Below are 17,513 nucleotides of genomic sequence, written 5' to 3' on the forward strand. Positions count from 1 at the left end.
CAATATTAATGGATGGAGCATTTCTGACATCCTGTCCCATGATGTTCGTTTTCTTGAGGCTGATGGTTAGGCCAAATTCATTGCAGGCAGCCACAAACCTGTCAATGAGACTCTGCAAACACTCTTCAGTGTGAGATGTCCTGAGGTACTGCTCCCTCGTCCCAGCACAGGCATGTAGTGCTGAGAGTATAGCAGGCTTAGCACTCTTGATTATTTCAGGGGTAATGCTGTCCTTCCCAGGGGCTTTTCCGCTGGCTAGAGAATCAATGGCATCACTGAGTTCTGATTTTGTTGGCTGTACGTCCAGCTGATCCATGACTGGTAGAGGCTGGGCTGCATTGAGGGCGGTCTCAGTGATGGTTGGCCCAAAAGCTCTCTTAATGCCATCATACATTCCTCTGATGTTTCCCGTGTCTGAGGCCAGCTGAATATGACTGCATAGGTGTTGCCAGTAGTCATTTGCGCAGCGCCTGGCTGCTTTAAGTGCTCCGGATGCTAACTCGCTCGGGGCTTTCTTGTAGTTCAAAAGTGCAATGCGCTTAGCGGCTATGACAGGTTCCAGCTCTTCAATATGAGATTGAAACCAGTCTGCATTCCTCTTCGCACGTTTGCGGTCGGTGGTCAAAGCTGATTCATAGATGGCGTCTCTGATGTGGGCCCACTTGGTCTCAGCATCCCCTGTGGGAGTGTTTTGAAGGGCTGTTACAAGTGAATTTAGAAATTTTTGTAACAGCTGTGGATGAGAAATTCTGCTCGTGTTGATGCGCGGGTGGCCCTTCTGCTTGGAATGATGCAACTTCTTTGGTCTGAGTCTGACCTTGCTGCACACCAGAGAGTGGTCGGTGTCGCAGTCTGCACTGTGGAAGCTGCGTGTGATTTGGACACTGCTTAAGGAGGCTCAACTTGTGACGATGAGGTCTAGCTGGTGCCAACGACGCGATCTTGGGTGCCTCCATGAAACCTGGTGACAGGGTTCAGTGTGAAAGAACGAGTTGGTGATGCAGAGGTTATGATAGGTACACAACTCAAGCAGTCTCTGTCCATTCTCATTCATCCTTCCAACGCCATAGCGCCCAAGGCAGGAGGGCCATGAGTCATGGTCGGCCCCAACCCTGGCATTAAAGTCCCCCAGCAGGAACAGATGTTCGGTATTGGGGATGCTACTAATGATATTATGGAGTTCCTCGAAGAACTGTTCTTTAGCTTCATGTGGGGAGCAGAGTGTTGGAGCATAGATGCTGAGTAGGTGTACTGGACCAGAGGTGGTGAGCAGTCGGATGGACAGTATGCGTTCCGAGCCATTTGAGGGAGTCTCTATCATGCTGAGCAAGGAGTTTCTGATGGCGAAGCCCACTCCATGCTGTCTTGGTTCTTCAGGATCCCTGCCCTGCCAGAAGAAGGTGTAGTCTTGCTCTGCTAGAGATCCACTCGCGGGGAGGCGTGTCTCCTGAAGTGCTGCAATGTCTACATTGAGTCTACTGAGCTCGTTGTTAATGATGGTGGTCTTCCGAGAATCGTTGATTTGTGTAAGGTCTTCCGACAGGCCAGGACACCTAGTTCTGACATTCCAGCTTGCAAAGCGAAGGGCTTTCTTTCCTTTTTTCATGTTGTTTGTGTCGGTGTTGCAGTCCACTTTTCGGGCAATGACCCTGAGCTCCAAGCACCCATTGAAGCAGATAGACTGTGGTGGGACAGAACCTTATTGACCGGCGGCTTCCCGGTTTGAGGCGGGCGGTAGCTGACCAGTGAGGTGCGATGACCTCTCCCACCGACAAAGGCAACCCATGGCGCCCAGGTTCTACGCCAATTTAGCTGGACTTATAACCCGTAACTGCTGCCTTCTGTGTTGTTTCAGTCGCTGTGAGGCGACTATGGAGTGACCTCTCCATGGCGCATGCCTGGGCGAATTTATGGAGGTTGAGAGTTGCCCAAGCGTCAAAACCCCCCTCTCGGCCTTTCTGGTGGGGTCCAAAGGAATGCAGAGCATGACGTTTGGCACTGGTATGGCTGCAGGAACTGCCGGAAACATGCCAAAGGTGACACATGACTGCCTACGGGGTTCCGCTCCGGATTTTCTGTTCGGGTTTACTCCCCTAGCCTTGGTCTCTCCCGATACGCCCACAAGGCAGTGGGGTTGTTAGGGCCCCTACACAGGTGTAGGAGGATACCGGTGGGAGGAGGGGGTGCGAGGAGGAGCTGGGAAGAGGGCATTAAGGGGGTGCAGGGGAAAGGGGTGCAGGGGGAAGATGGTGCGATGGGGGTGCTGGGTAGGGGTTGTGAGTGCGGGGGGGGGTGGTGAGCTGAGAGAGTGGAGCTGGGAAGGGGGAGGGGGTGGTGGAAGGGGGGGAAGGGGAAGGGGAAGGGGGGGGGGGAAAGGGGTTGCAGGTAATAAGCCATTTCCTCAGTTCCAACCATCGACGCCTGGAAATCTCGTCCGCGTCCTTCGGGAGGTGAGCGACATCCTCGGGCGCCGATACCAGCATTGCCGACAGTGCGCTGCAGATGCTCTCAGAGCCATTTCCCGCAGGCGCTTTGAAGTTGCAGCCGAGGAGCTGTTCGTGGCTTTTTGCGTGTTCGGGGCTTCCCCTCTGTGATACTTATTTCCCTAGGGTCCTGCTGCTCCTTCTTCAATGGACTTACCGCAAGCCGTGGCCGCGGACAGTCTGGACGGTGAAGACAGCAGGATCGGAGATCAAAGTATCACCAGCTGTACTTTGCAGTTTCGTCCGGATTACGTTCAATTTCATTGAGAAAACAAAGAGCAGGTATGGCTGGGGGAGGACAGTGGGCCCAAGTAACATAAACTAACTGTTAGCTTGTAGTTAGGGCTAAAATGAACTGATTAAAGAGCCAGGGGAGTTTAAACAGTTCAAGAGGGTAGATTGGGGGAGAAAACACTGAGAATGGGAGCAGATGGCCATGGATAGAGTTGAACAGCAAGGGAGCTTCCTAGGGAGCTCACAGCCAGGAGTCATCTTGGCTAAATAAAGGCACAATATTAGCAATCCTCCAGTCTTCTGGTACCTCACCCGTGGCTAACGATGATACAAAAATCTCTGCCAGGGCCTCAGCAATCGCCTCCCTTGCTTCCCATAGCATCCTAGGATATACCTGGTCAGGCCCTGGGGATTTATCCACCTTAATGCGCTTCAAAAACCTCCAACACCTCCTCCTTTGTAATGTTGATAAGCTCCAGGATATCGCTGTTCCCTCCCTTGAACTCACTGACTTCCATGACCTTCTCCACAGTAGATACAGACGAGAAGTATTCATTTAAGACCTCGTCCATTGCCCGTGGCTCCACACATAGATTGCCACACTGATCCTTAAAGGGACCAACTCTCTCCCTAGCTACCCTTTTACTCTTAATATATCTGCCAGGGAAATCTCATGGCCCCTTTTCACGCTCCTAATTTCCTTCTTAAGTGCACTCCTACATCCCTTGTACTCCTCGAGGGACTCGCTTGAACCCAGCTGCCTTTTCCTGACATATGCCTCCTTCTTTGTCCTGACCAGACCTTCAATATCCCTCGTCAACCAAGGTTCCCTAAACTTGCCAGCCTTGCCCTTCCATCTAACAGGAACATGCCAGCCCTGAACTCTTCCTATCTCACTTTTAAAAGCCTCCCACAAAGCCTCCCACTTGCCAGACGTCCCTTTACCGGTCAACAGCCTCTCCCATTCAACTTTGGAGAGTTCCTGTCTGATGCCGTCAAAATTAGCCTTCCCTCAATTTAGGGCTTCAACCTGAGGACCAGTCCTATCCTTTTCCATAACTATCTTGAAGCTAATAGAATTATGGTCACTGGTCCCAAAGTGCTCCCCCGCTGACACATCAACCACCTGCCCAGCCTCATTTTCTAAAGGGAGGTCGAGTGTAGCCCCTTCTCTAGTAGGGCCATCCACAAACTATCCTGGACACTTAAATTCTTCCCCATCTAATCTCTTAGCACTAAGGCAGTCCCAGTCAATATTAGGGAAGTTAAAATCACCTATTACAACTCTATAATTCCTACACCTATCTGTGATTTCCCTACATATATGCTCCTCCACTTCCCTCTGACTATTGGGGGGCCTATAGTATAATCCCATCAAAGTGATCACCCCTTTCCTATTTCTAAGTTCTACCCATATGGCCTCACTGGACATTCCCCCCAGGATATCCTCTCTAAGTACTGCTGTGATGTCCTCCCTAATCAATAGTGCAACTCCCCCTCCTCTCTTACCTCCACCTCTATCACGCCGGAAGCATCGGTACCGCAGAACATTGAGCTGCCAACTTGCCCATCCCTCAACCACGTTTCCGTACTAGCTATAATATCACAATCCCATGTACCGATCCATGCTCTGAGTTCATCTGCCTTACCTGTAAGGCTTCTTGCATTAAAGTAAATGCAGTTTAGCCTACCAGAGCTTCCACGCTCCCTGTCCTGCCCCTGCCCGGCCTGCCTATTGGACTTGCTTGCTTTAACCTCTACATTTGCCTCAACTATCTCATCAGAGAGACTGCTACTTTAGGTCCCACCCCCCTCTGCAAGACTAGTTTAAACCCTCCCGAGTAGTACTAGCAAACCTCTCCGCAAGGATATTGGTCCCCTTCAAGTTTAGATGCAACCCGTCCTTCTTGTACAGGTCACCTCTGCACCAGAAGAGATCCCAATGATCCAAGTAGCTGAAGCCCTCCCGCCTACACCAGCTCTTCAGCCATGCATTCAATTGTCTAATCCTCCTATTACTACCCTTATTAGCACGTGGCACAGGGAGTAATCCTGAGATTACAACCCTAGAGGTCCTGCTTTTTAACCTTCTGCCTAACTCCCTATATTCACTTTGCAGGACCTCATCTCTCTTCCTGCCTATGTCGTTAGTACCAATATGGACCACGATCTCCGGCTGCTCACCCTCCCCTTTCAGAATGTCCTGCAGCCGCTCTGAGACATCCTTGACCCTAGCACCAGGGAGGCAACAGACCATCCTGGAGTCTCTTTTGTGGCCACAGAAACGCCTATCTGCACCCCTTATGATAGAATCCCCTATCACTATAGCTCTTCCACCCCTTTTCCTCCCCTGCTGTGCAGCAGAGCCCTCCGTGCTGCCACGAACTTGGCTGTTGCTGCATTCCCCTGGGAGGTCATCCCCTCCCCCCCCACCCACCCCCACCCACAACAGTATCCAAAGTGATATATCTGTTTGAGAGGAGGATGGCCACAGGGGACTCCTGCACTACCTGCCTACGCCTACTACTCCATCTGGTGGTCACCCATCCCTTTTCTGCCTGTGCAGCCATTACCTGCAGTGTGACCACCTCACCAAACGTGCTATCCACCACGTCCTCAGTATCGCGGATGCTCCACAGTGAATCCACCCGCAGCTCCTGCTCCGTAATGTGGGTAGCCAGTAGCTGCAGATGCAAACAGTTCCTGCACATGTGGTTGTCAGGGACACTGGAAGTGTCCCTAATTTCCCATATAGCGCAGGAGGAGCATATTGCGAGCTCTCCTGCCATGACTTACCCTTAGATTAATTAGTTACTCCCTTAATTAAAAAATAGTAATTACACTGGGGGCCATCATTTCTAGAATTATTATTTCTATGATTCTAAGGGAGCAGGGAGGGCTTAAGAAAGGAAGGGAAAAGACTCAAAAATCTGAAACAGGTATTGGAGTGTCTGTCAGGAGTTTGCATTAAACAAATGACTGGATTCTGAAATTTTCCTTTACACAACTGGAGAGCTGGCACGTTATTTTCCAGCAGTGGGCTTTTTCACATCCTCAGGATATCCCTGAAGAGTCATCACTGTTGCAGCATGGGAAATGCAGCAGCCAGTTTATGGATAGCGAGGTTCCACAAACAGTAAACAGTAATGCAATGAGCATCCCAGCAACTTCATCAAAGATGTTTTTGCATTACAAACAAACAGCTGTCCCTGTTGCAGGGCAATCTTAAATATAAATGGGCCCTCACACTCTGTAGTAAACAGGCAGTCTCCGTGACCCAGTAATGCAGGCAGATCAAAAGTACAAGTTAAGTCAGGGAGCATGTATGCACCCCTCTGCAGTCGGGTCGCTCCTATCACACAGCCAACACTGGCAGTTGTCAGCAGACTGACACCCAAGAGCAAATCTCAAATGGAAGGCAGGGCTACACAGGGATTATGCTCCCCGGACTAAAAAGCAAAGCTTAAGTGTAAAGCCTCTTTATTGTTGTGTTATTTTAATGTGGATTTGGAGAGAGCAGTGCCAGTGAGTTGGCTTCCAATTGTTCGTGGTACATCAATGCAGCTCTCTGGTAGATGCAGTTTTTTGGGATATGGATGCAGACAAAAGCAGTGATGTGGGAAAGTGGACAGTGTACCACTGGCGGTACGAGACCAGTGTTTCAGGAACTAGTGGCACCAGCATCTCCTGTGCTGCCAGTATAAAACTCGCTTTCAATCCATAACCAACAGGGATGCACTCCCTCTGTCCCCAGAGCCCGCACTAAAACAGCAGGGTAAACACAGGACAGCTTGCTAAGGCACTGCCCGTGAATACCGGCATCTAGACTAATCTCTGGAGCATCGCTAGCTTAATGATCAAAGTGCTTCTTAAGGAGGTGCAAAGTGCCAGTCAACACAATCCTTAATCATATTTCAGTTTCTCTATAATGAAGCCCCCAAATATCCCACAATCTCTTCCTTTCTAATATGACCTCCCTGTTAAGTGTAGAGTCAAACAACTTTGTAATTCTATGATTCATTTAGCACAGTAATTACACTGTAATGAGGTTAGCTTTCGACAGGGCAGCTTTATTATGGAGCCCCTCCCCACTGCTTCAAATGTTCATCTTCCACCTCATTTAATGTACAAAAGGTATACATTGTATATTTTCCCAAGTTACATGTCCATTTATTTCATTATTTTCCTGCAAAAAAAAGGGGGCGGGAGTGCTGCTGCCAGATGTTTGACCCATCACCACGTTCAAGTCTTCAAATCAAACCAGTAAACCCTTTCCTATCCTGAGTGGTGTGAAACAGGGCTGTGTTCTCGCACCCACACTTTTTGGGATTTTCTTCTCCCTGCTGCTTTCACATGCGTTCAAATCCTCTGAAGAAGGAATTTTCCTCCACACAAGATCAGGGGGCAGGTTGTTCAACCTTGCCCGTCTAAGAGCGAAGTCCAAAGTACGGAAAGTCCTCATCAGAGAACTCCTCTTTGCTGACGATGCTGCTTTAACATCTCACACTGAAGAATGCCTGCAGAGTCTCATCGACAGGTTTGCGTCTGCCTGCAATGAATTTGGCCTAACCATCAGCCTCAAGAAAACGAACATCATGGGGCAGGATGTCAGAAATGCTCCATCCATCAATATTGGCGACCACGCTCTGGAAGTGGTTCAAGAGTTCACCTACCTAGACTCAACTATCACCAGTAACCTGTCTCTAGATGCAGAAATCAACAAGCGCATGGGTAAGGCTTCCACTGCTATGTTCAGACTGGCCAAGAGAGTGTGGGAAAATGGCGCACTGACACGGAACACAAAAGTCCGAGTGTATCAGGCCTGTGTCCTCAGCACCTTGCTCTACGGCAGCGAGGCCTGGACAACGTATGCCAGCCAAGAGCGACGTCTCAATTCATTCCATCTTCGCTGCCTTCGGAGAATACTTGGCATCAGGTGGCAGGACTATATCTCCAACACAGAAGTCCTTGAAGCGGCCAACATCCCCAGCTTATACACACTACTGAGTCAGCGGCGCTTGAGATGGCTTGGCCATGTGAGCCGCATGGAAGATGGCAGGATCCCCAAAGACACATTGTACAGCGAGCTCGCCACTGGTATCAGACCCACCGGCCGTCCATGTCTCCGTTATAAAGACGTCTGCAAACGCGACATGAAATCGTGTGACATTGATCACAAGTCGTGGGAGTCAGTTGCCAGCATTCGCCAGAGCTGGCGGGCAGCCATAAAGACAGGGCTAAATTGTGGCGAGTCGAAGAGACTTAGTAGTTGGCAGGAAAAAAGACAGAGGCGCAAGGGGAGAGCCAACTGTGCAACAGCCCCAACAAACAAATTTCTCTGCAGCACCTGTGGAAGAGCCTGTTACTCCAGAATTGGCCTTTATAGCCACTCCAGGCGCTGCTTCACAAACCACTGACCACCTCCAGGCGCGTATCCATTGTCTCTCGAGATAAGGAGGCCCAAAAGAAGAAACCTACACCAGCAGGGTTTCAGTTTGCCTGATGTGAACGGCACAGATTCTTCAGTAAGGACAGGTTGACCAAGGCACAGGAATACCAGCACCCTCCCCCACCATCCCATTACCAATGAATTTTAACCAGGTAGCTGATAGGACACAAGGAGACTTCGGACTACTGGATCAAATAGGACCACCCTACCAGTTAGCAGAGAGGGATGAACCCCAGCCCCCAGTTATTATCCTTGTGTGGGGACCCGCCAATGAACCAGTCCTGGAGTACAGAGCTCCTGGCTGGTGGGCATACAGTGGGGTGGGAAAGTAAGGTGCACTGGAGAGTAGCTGGTTCCTGTGCTTCATGAGATTAAACAATCAATAGATCGGGGCCAAAGACTGTGGGACTGCACCTCACCTGCACCCCACAAGGAATCAACAGAGCAGAGGTGGGAAAGGAAGAAAATAAAAGTAAACTTTGATTCTCTTTATTCAGCATTTACAAAACAAATTAAAAATGATCCATACAGTCTTAACACACAGCTTTCACCTGACTCCAGCTCAAAGGACTGCTCACTGTCAACATACTGCTAACACCAAGGTTCAGAATTCAGAGAGATGAACAATGTGTGTGGATTGTCTTGAAACTAAGGGTGATGCATTGGAAAGGAGTTCAAACAATCACTTACTGACTGTACACTTCACTGAGCTGGTGAAGCTGTTGTTAACACAATCATGAAATCCCACCCCGTTCTCATCACTGACAGCAGTTGAGAAGTGCAGGAGAGTCTGAATTCCTGGACAATTACTTGTCTAAATAGATTCTGGTGTGAAAATAAATCTGATTCTTCCTTCAATTGTCATTTATTCAGGACACTCATTAGGAAGATTTGAAAACCTTAAAAAAAATAAATAAATCGATATTTCTCATTTCTTTTTCCCTTTGGCTGGTTTGGCAAACAGTGCTGGGTCAATTTGTTCCTTGGACAGTCCCTTCACGGAGAAAAGCCTTGCTGCACGCTCCTGTAAGGTGCCCCCACATTTTAACCCAAGCACCATCAGTTCACTCTTGAGTCTGTCCAGTCCTAAATTTTCAAGCTCCTCCACAGAGTTAAACGCTGTCCAATTCTTCACCACTGGCTCCTGGGGCGGGGGAAGGGGGGGGGGGGCAGAGAAATAAAGCACCATTCAGTTAGTCAGTCACTAAAACCAATGAGAAAGATCAAGGGAAGAGAAATCACTCGTGCTCCCTGTAAGAATTCAAAATAACAACAGCCTAAATCAGAATGGAAAGCATAGGCAACTGTCCCCATTTTGTACTGGGGTTAATATCACAAGTGCAAACAGCAGTAACTCATTTTCCCTGAACCAGAACCATTAAGAATTGGGGAGTAAGACAGTAGTTGCCTGATGGCACAGTGAATTTATTCAGGGATTTACTTAGCACATAGTTCAGGAATGCTCCAAGCTCTATCCTGCATTTGTGCTGAGACAGCTGACCTCAATGACTAGATCATCTGTTATAGTGGTGTTGGTTGAGGGATAAATATTGGCCAGAACACTGGGAAGAAATCTGCTGCTTCACTTCAAGAGTGCCATGGAATCTTTTACATCCAGCTGCAGGGACAGACAGGGCCTCAGTTTAACATTTCATCTGGTTCAGCTACTACTAGCAGCAGTTTCGGTGGGTATCATAATTTTACTGTTGAATTCTACATGAGAAAAACCAGGCCAGAGCTTCCCACTATTGGGCGGCACAGTGGCGCAGTGGTTAGCACTGCAGCCTCACAGCTCCAGGGACCCGGGTTCGATTCCGGGTACTGCCTGTGTGGAGTTTGCAAGTTCTCCCTGTGTCTGCGTGGGTTTTCTCCGGGTGCTCCGGTTTCCTCCCACAAGCCAAAAGACTTGCAGGTTGATAGGTAAATTGGCCATTATAAATTTCCCCTAGTATAGGTAGGTGGTAGGGAAATATAGGGACAGGTGGGGATGTTTGGTAGGAATATGGGATTAGTGTAGGATTAGTATAAATGGGTGGTTGATGTTCGGCACAGACTCGGTGGGCCGAAGGGCCTGTTTCAGTGCTGTATCTCTAATCTAATCTAATCTAATCTAATTGTGAAGTGTGCACCACCACCTAGTGGAGAATTAATAAATTATCCAAGCACCACTGGTTGCTCATATCCCACCAACAAGTCAACAACTTGCATTTTCCAACACCTTTCATGTACAAAGATGCACTCCAAGGAATCCTGCATAATCAGAAAAATGGATGTCCGGCTAACAAAGGAGATTTAGGAGGCTGATGAAAAGTTTGGTTGAAGAGGTGGATTCTAAGCGTATTATGGCAGAGCGCAAGGTGTAGAGGTTTAGGAGGGAACGCCAAAGCATAGGATCTAAGCGTCTGAAGACGAGGAAGTGGACAACAGGCTTTCAAAAGCAAACAACGCATTCGGCAGACTCTGCAAACGTGTGTGGAGCAACCACAACCTCAGAGCACAGACCAAACGTAAAGTGTACAAAGCCGTAATTCTCACCACCCTGGTCCTGTACCGCCATCATGTACGCCTTCTAAAGCACTTCCATCAGCGCTGCCTCCGCAGCATCAGGACCCGCTGGGAGGACCGCATTACAAACATTGAAGTCCTGGAAACAGCCAATATCTGTAACCAGCATCGAGGATATCCTCCTGTAAAGCCAACTGCGTTGGGTGGGTCATGTTGCTCGGATGTTCGTATAGGTTATAGGTAGGTGGAAGTGTGGAGTAATTAGTTCAGCCATTAACTCATTGAATGGCGGAGCAGGCTCAAAGGGCCGAGTGGCCTACTCCTGTTCCTAATTCGTATGTTCGTATGGACGACAGTCGCCTGCCCGAGATCGTTTGGAGAGCTGACCACTGGTAAATGGAACAGAGGGACCCCATGCAAACGTTTAAGGACTCCATGAAGTCCCTCTCTGTGTGCCACATCGACCATCGCCATCGGGAAGCACAGGCCACAGTGAAAGTGAAGGCGCATGGGGTCCAAGGTGTACTAGCTAGATGGATAAAGAACTGGCTGGGCAACAGGAGACAGAGAGTAGCAGTAGAAGGGAGTTTCTCAAAATGGAGACGTGTGACCAGTGGTGTTCCACAGGGATCCGTGCTGGGACCACTGTTGTTTGTGATATACATTAATGATTTGGAGGAAAGTATAGGTGGACTGATTAGCAAGTTTGCAGACGACACTAAGATTGGTGGAGTAGCAGATAGTGAAGGGGACTGTCAGAGAATACAGCAGAATATAGATAGATTGGAGAGTTGGGCAGAGAAATGGCAGATGGAGTTCAATCAGGGCAAATGTGAGGTGATGCATTTTGGAAGATCCAATTCAAGAGTGAACTATACAGTAAATGGAAAAGTCCTGGGGAAAATTGATGTACAGAGAGATTTGGGTGTTCAGGTCCACTGTTCCCTGAAGGTGGCAACGCAGGTCAATAGAGTGGTCAAGAAGGCATACGGCATGCTTTCCTTCATCGGACGGGGTATTGAGTACAAGAGTTGGCAGGTCATGTTACAGTTGTATAGGACTTTGGTTCGGCCACATTTGGAATACTGCGTGCAGTTCTGGTCGCCACATTACCAAAAGGATGTGGATGCTTTGGAGAGGGTGCAGAGGAGGTTCACCAGGATGTTGCCTGGTATGGAGGGCGCTAGCTATGAAGAGAGGTTGAGTAGATTAGGATTATTTTCATTAGAAAGACGGAGGTTGAGGGGGGACCTGATTGAGGTGTACAAAATCATGAGAGGTATAGACAGGGTGGATAGCAAGAGGCTTTTTCCCAGAGTGGGGGATTCAATTACTAGAGGACACGAGTTCAAAGTGAAAGGGTAAATGTTTAGGGGGGATATGCATGGAAAGTTCTTTAAGCAGAGGGTGGTGGGTGCCTGGAACGCGTTGCCAGCGGAGGTGGTAGATGCGGGCACGATGGCGTCTTTTAAGATGTATCTAGACAGATACATGAATGGGCAGGAAGAAAAGAGATACTGACCCTTAGAAAGTAGGCGACATGTTTAGATAGAGGATCTGGATCGGCGCAGGCTTGGAGGGCCGAAGGGCCTGTTCCTGTGCTGTAATGTTCTTTGTTCTTTGTGATGCTTGGAGATGTTACATCAGCAGTGCTACACACACCTTTGAGACTGAGCAAAGAACCAGCATGAAAGAGAAAGGAGGAGAAGGATAGATCTAATTACCCCAGCAGTGACTACACCTTCACTTGCACCTGCTGTGGGAGAATCTGCTGGTCATGGATAGACCTGACTAGCCACCAGTGGGTCTGCAACCGATGAGTACAACCGTCCCAAAATCTTTGTCCGTGAAGAAATGCCGAGAGAAGGCACTGAAGGCACAGCAAGGACAGGGACAGTGATGCAAGACCAGAGTCAGAGGAACTAGGAGTTCTAGGGATGGAGGTTAGAGAGATAAGGAGCAGGGGCCATGAAGGAATTTAAAAACAAGGATGAGAATTTTAAATTTGAGCCACTGGGTGACAGGGAGTTAATGTAGATCAGCAACAGGGGTGCTGGGCAAATGTGACTTGATGCAGAATAGGATATAGGTAGCAGAATTTTGATTGAGCTGAAATTTATGGAGGATGGAGAATGGGAGGCCAGCCAGGAGAGAGTTGGATTAGTCAAGATTTGAGGTAACTATGGCATGAATGAGAATTTTAACAGCACATGAGCTAAGGTAAAGGCAGAGGTGGGTGATGTTAGAGGTGAAAGTACGTGGAGGGGCTTTGTGGCTAAATAATTCACCAAGTTTGCAAATACTCTTGTTCAGCAGGGACAGTGGCCAGGGAAGAGATAAAACCAGTGATGTTTTGACCGAATTTGTCACAAAGCCAGAAGATGGTTTCGGTCCTCCCAGATAGCAGGTTGAAATCAGTCCATCCAATCTTGGATGTTGGATAAGTCTGAGGGGCCGTGGAAGGGTTGAGGGAGACGGTGGAGGGGTAGAGTTGAGTATCTGCGTACATGTGGAAGCTAACCCCAACAGCAGCTTGAACCTTTATGTATATACAGAATGTACAACACAGAAACAAACCGGTGTTTATAATCCACACAAGCCTCTCCCAGTCTAATTACCTCTTCCCACCCTTTATTCCCTTCTCCCTCATGTATTATTCAAGCCTCCCCTTAAATGCATCAATACTAACTACTGACATTTGTGACTTTGGTTGGGTTATTTGTGCTGTGGCATGAGCGCAGTCCTGATTGGAGACTCAAATCGATCTGCAGGACAGATGGATATGAATTTGGACATGACAACTTGTTCAAGGACTTGGGAGAGTAGAGGCAGGTTCCAGATGGAACACTGGTTTACAGAGAAAGAGGATTCAAGGAGGGGGTTGATGGCAGTTTCCACGGAAGAGAGGGAACCATTTACAATTTTGCCGCACAAATTCTCATCCATACTTTCAAATCTCCATTCTCTTTTTCACACCCTCCACTCCTCTAATTCTGAGCTTCTCCTGGTTCACCACACCCTCTGTTCAACACTGAGATTCTCCTGGTTCCTCAGGCTCTCCACTCCTCTAACAGAGCTTCGCCTGGTCCCCCACATCTCCAATCCAATATTACCATTTACTTCTTCAGTCATTAGGCTCCCGTCCGTTCTTTTTTCTTGGCATCTCCACCATTCCCTTTGGTCCCCCACCAATCTCCCCATTTCTTGCTCATCCCACTCTGCTGGAGTCCAGTGCTGTTCTTCCAACTGTAGAATTATAGAAAGTTTACGGCACAGCAAGAGGCCACTTGGCCCATCATGTCTGTGCCGGACGAAAAACGATCCACCTATTCTAATCCCACCTTCCAGCATTTGGTCCGTAGCCCTGAAGATTACGCGCTTGAGGTGCATATCCAGACTCCTTTTGAATGAGTTGAGGGTCTCTGCCTCAACTACCCTTTCAGGCAGTGAGTTCCAGACCCCCACCACCCTCTGGGTGAAAAACCATTTTCCTCATCTCCCCTCTAATCTTTCTACCAATCACTTTAAATCTCCGCCCCCTAGTCACTGACCTTTCTGCTAAGGTAAATAGGCCCTTCATCTCCATTCTATCCAGGTCCCTCAAATTTTTGTACATTTCAATCAGATCTCCCCTCAGCCTTCTCTGTTCCAAGGAGAACAACCCCAGCCTATCCAATCTTTCCTCATAGCTGCATTTTTCCAGTCCTGGCTATCTCCTCTGTACCCTCTCTAGTGCAATTACATCCTTTCTGTAATGAAGTGACCAAAACTGCACACAGTACTCAAGTTGTGGCCTAACTAATGATTTATACAATTCCAGCATAATCTCCCTGCTCTTATATTCTATACCTCGGTTAATAAAGGAAAGGATTCCATATGCCTTCTTAACCACCTTATTGACCCCTCCTGTTACATTCATGTATTGTGGACATTCACTCCAAGGTCCCTCATTTCCTCTACACTTCTCAGTATTTTCCCATTAATCGTGTATTCTTTTGCCTTGTTTGACCTCCCCAAATGCATCACCTGACACTTCGGGTTGAATTCCATTTGCCACTTTTCTGTCCATCTGCCCATCAATATCTTCCTGCAGCCTACAGCTATCCTCCTCACTATCTACCACACTGCCAATCGCCGTGTCTTCGGCAAAGTTCTTGATCATGCCCCCTACATTTACATCTAAATCGTCAATATATACCACAAAAAGGCTCTAAGATGCCTCCTAGGACTTCACGGGTGCTTATAGAAAAGCTAGTTGCTGTTATATTTCAACCAAATGCATACAACTCTGACCACTTGCTTATTTTGCTAGATGAAGACTTGTTTAAAAAAGAAAACACACTGTATGAGCACCCTACTTGTGCCCAACTCAGCAGGAAGCACCAATGGCTGCCTGGTTTATATCACAATGCTGCCTTGCAGAGTGGTAGACAAGATTCTGTGATGCCCTCCACAGTTGAATAATCTGCAAAAACTCACTGCCTAGATTTACGTATGAAGAATGACCACTTCAATTGAGATACAGGAAGGCACGTTTAGGACTGCAGCCCAGGAAGAGATAACAGTTTCATAACAGAAAACTGATTACACGATACCTACTTATAACCAATGTTCCCTCTATGCTTTATGGCCATGCAGCATCCAAAACTTCCTGCAAAGACGGCCCTTTTAAATCACATGTGCAAGGCCATGCAAAAAAATTTAAAGGGGTGTGCACCTAAATAAATTGCCCACACACTTCAAAATAAAAATTAAAGAGGGAACTTTGCTTATAACCTAATCACAGTCCTCTGCCACTCTACAATCTCCCTACAGAAAGGGTTTGGCATCTCTCATGCTTTCCCATGCCACTGTAAGGAAAAAGCTTAGCACAGGCTCCAAGCTCCCACACAACCCATTGCACTCCCAATCCATACTGCAGGATCATATGGGTTGTGTTGTGCTCTCTTTGCCCAGGTAGTGCAGAAAGAGCTAATATATGGTGGATAGTTTGGTGGACCTCAATCACAACTGCATACATACTCACTGGTCTCCATTTGGGCAAATTCCTGAACTCAACCACGTGGTCTTAGGGAGAGGACATGGACAGAAATCAAGCACCTCAACCGGTTCAGAGGACATTAAAGATAGCACCTCAGGATGAGGTCATTAAAAAAAATTCTAATGATGGAGGCTAGGTCAATTGAAAATTTAAAACTGAAATTTATTTGTTTCTCATAAGCAAAGATATTAAAGGTTGCCAGAACCAAGGCAAATGAAGTTAAGATAAAGGTCAGCCACTATCTAGCTGAATAGCTGAGCAGGCTTGAAGGGCTGAATGGCCTTCGCCTGTTCCTAATGGAGCTCCAGGTTTTGCCACAAGAATATAAATGAGATAATGTTATATTATATAAATGTATATTTCTAAATCTAAATCAGGGGACACAATCACTGACCAACGCAAGCAAATGGACCGCTGGGTTGAGCACTACCTAGAACTGTACTCCAGGGAGAATGTTGTCACTGAGACTGCCCTCAATGCAGCCCAGTCTCTGCCAGTCATGGATGAGCTGGACGTACAGCCAACAAAATCGGAACTCAGTAATGCCATTGATTCTCTAGCCAGCGGAAAAGCCCCTGGGAAGGACGGCATTACCGCTGAAGTAATTAAGAGTGCTAAGCCTGCTATACTCTCAGCACTCTACGAACTGCTTTGCCTGTGCTGGGATGAGGGAGCAGTACCTCAGGACATGCGCGATGCCAATATCATTACCCTCTATAAAAACAAAGGTGACCGCGGTGACTGCAACAGCTACCGTGGAATCTCCCTGCTCAGCATAGTGGGGAAAGACTTCACTCGAGTCGCTTTAAACAGGCTCCAGAAGCTGGCTGAGCGCGTCTACCCTGAGGCACAGTGTGGCTTTCGAGCAGAGAGATCCACCATTGACATACTGTTCTCCCTTCGCCAGCTACAGGAGAAATGCCGCGAACAACAGATGCCCCTCTACGTTGCTTTCATTGATCTCACCAAAGCCTTTGACCTCGTCAGCAGACGTGGTCTCTTCAGACTACTAGCAAAGATCGGATGTCCACCAAAGCTACTAAGTATCATCACCTCATTCCATGACAATATGAAAGGCACAATTCAGCATAGCGGCGCCTCATCAGACCCCTTTCCTATCCTGAGTGGTGTGAAACAGGGCCGTGTTCTCGCACCTACACTGTTTGGGATTTTCTTCTCCCTGCTGCTCTCACATGCGTTCAAGTCTTCAGAAGAAGGAATTTTCCTCCACGCAAGATCAGGGGGCAGGTTGTTCAACCTTGCTCGTCTAAGAGCGAAGACCAAAGTACGGAAAGTCCTCATCAGGGAACTCCTCTTTGCTGATGCTGCATTAACATCTCACACTGAAGAGTGTCTGCAGAATCTCATTGACAGGTTTGCGGCTGCCTGCAACAAATTTGGCCCAACCATCGCCTCAAGAAAATGATCATGGGACAGGACGTCAGAAATGCTCCATCCATCAATATCAGCGACCACGCTCTGGAAGTGGTTCAAGAGTTCACCTACCTAGGCTCAACTATTACCAGTAACCTGTCTCTAGATGCAGAAATCAACAAGCGCATGGGAAAGGCTTCCACTGCTATGTCCAGACTGGCCAAGAGAGTGTGGGAAAATGGCGCACTGACACGGAACACAAAGGTCCACGTGTATTAAGCCTGTGTCCTCAGTACCTTGCTCTATGGCAGCGAGGCCTGGACAACGTATGTCAGCCAAGAGCGACGTCTCAATTCATTCCATCTTCGCTGCCTCCGGAGAATACTTGGCATCAGGTGGCAGGACCGTATCTCCAACACAGAAGCCC

At 48.1% G+C, this 17,513-nt stretch overlaps 1 protein-coding gene across 1 annotated transcript in view; it reads right to left on the reverse strand.

The window, feature by feature from the left end:
* Window positions 1–8,639: 8,639 nt before the first annotated feature.
* The window catches only part of sde2 (SDE2 telomere maintenance homolog (S. pombe)), a 70,145-nt gene continuing 61,271 nt past the window's right edge, over window positions 8,640–17,513 (reverse strand). Inside the window, exon 7 of the mRNA XM_068027927.1 lies at window positions 8,640–9,310. Coding sequence (XP_067884028.1) covers window positions 9,095–9,310 — 216 coding nt within the window. The 3' untranslated portion in view covers window positions 8,640–9,094. The remainder of the gene's footprint in view (window positions 9,311–17,513) is intronic.

Source organism: Heterodontus francisci, chromosome 3 (assembly GCF_036365525.1).
Source record: "Heterodontus francisci isolate sHetFra1 chromosome 3, sHetFra1.hap1, whole genome shotgun sequence".
Taxonomy (NCBI): domain Eukaryota; kingdom Metazoa; phylum Chordata; class Chondrichthyes; order Heterodontiformes; family Heterodontidae; genus Heterodontus; species Heterodontus francisci.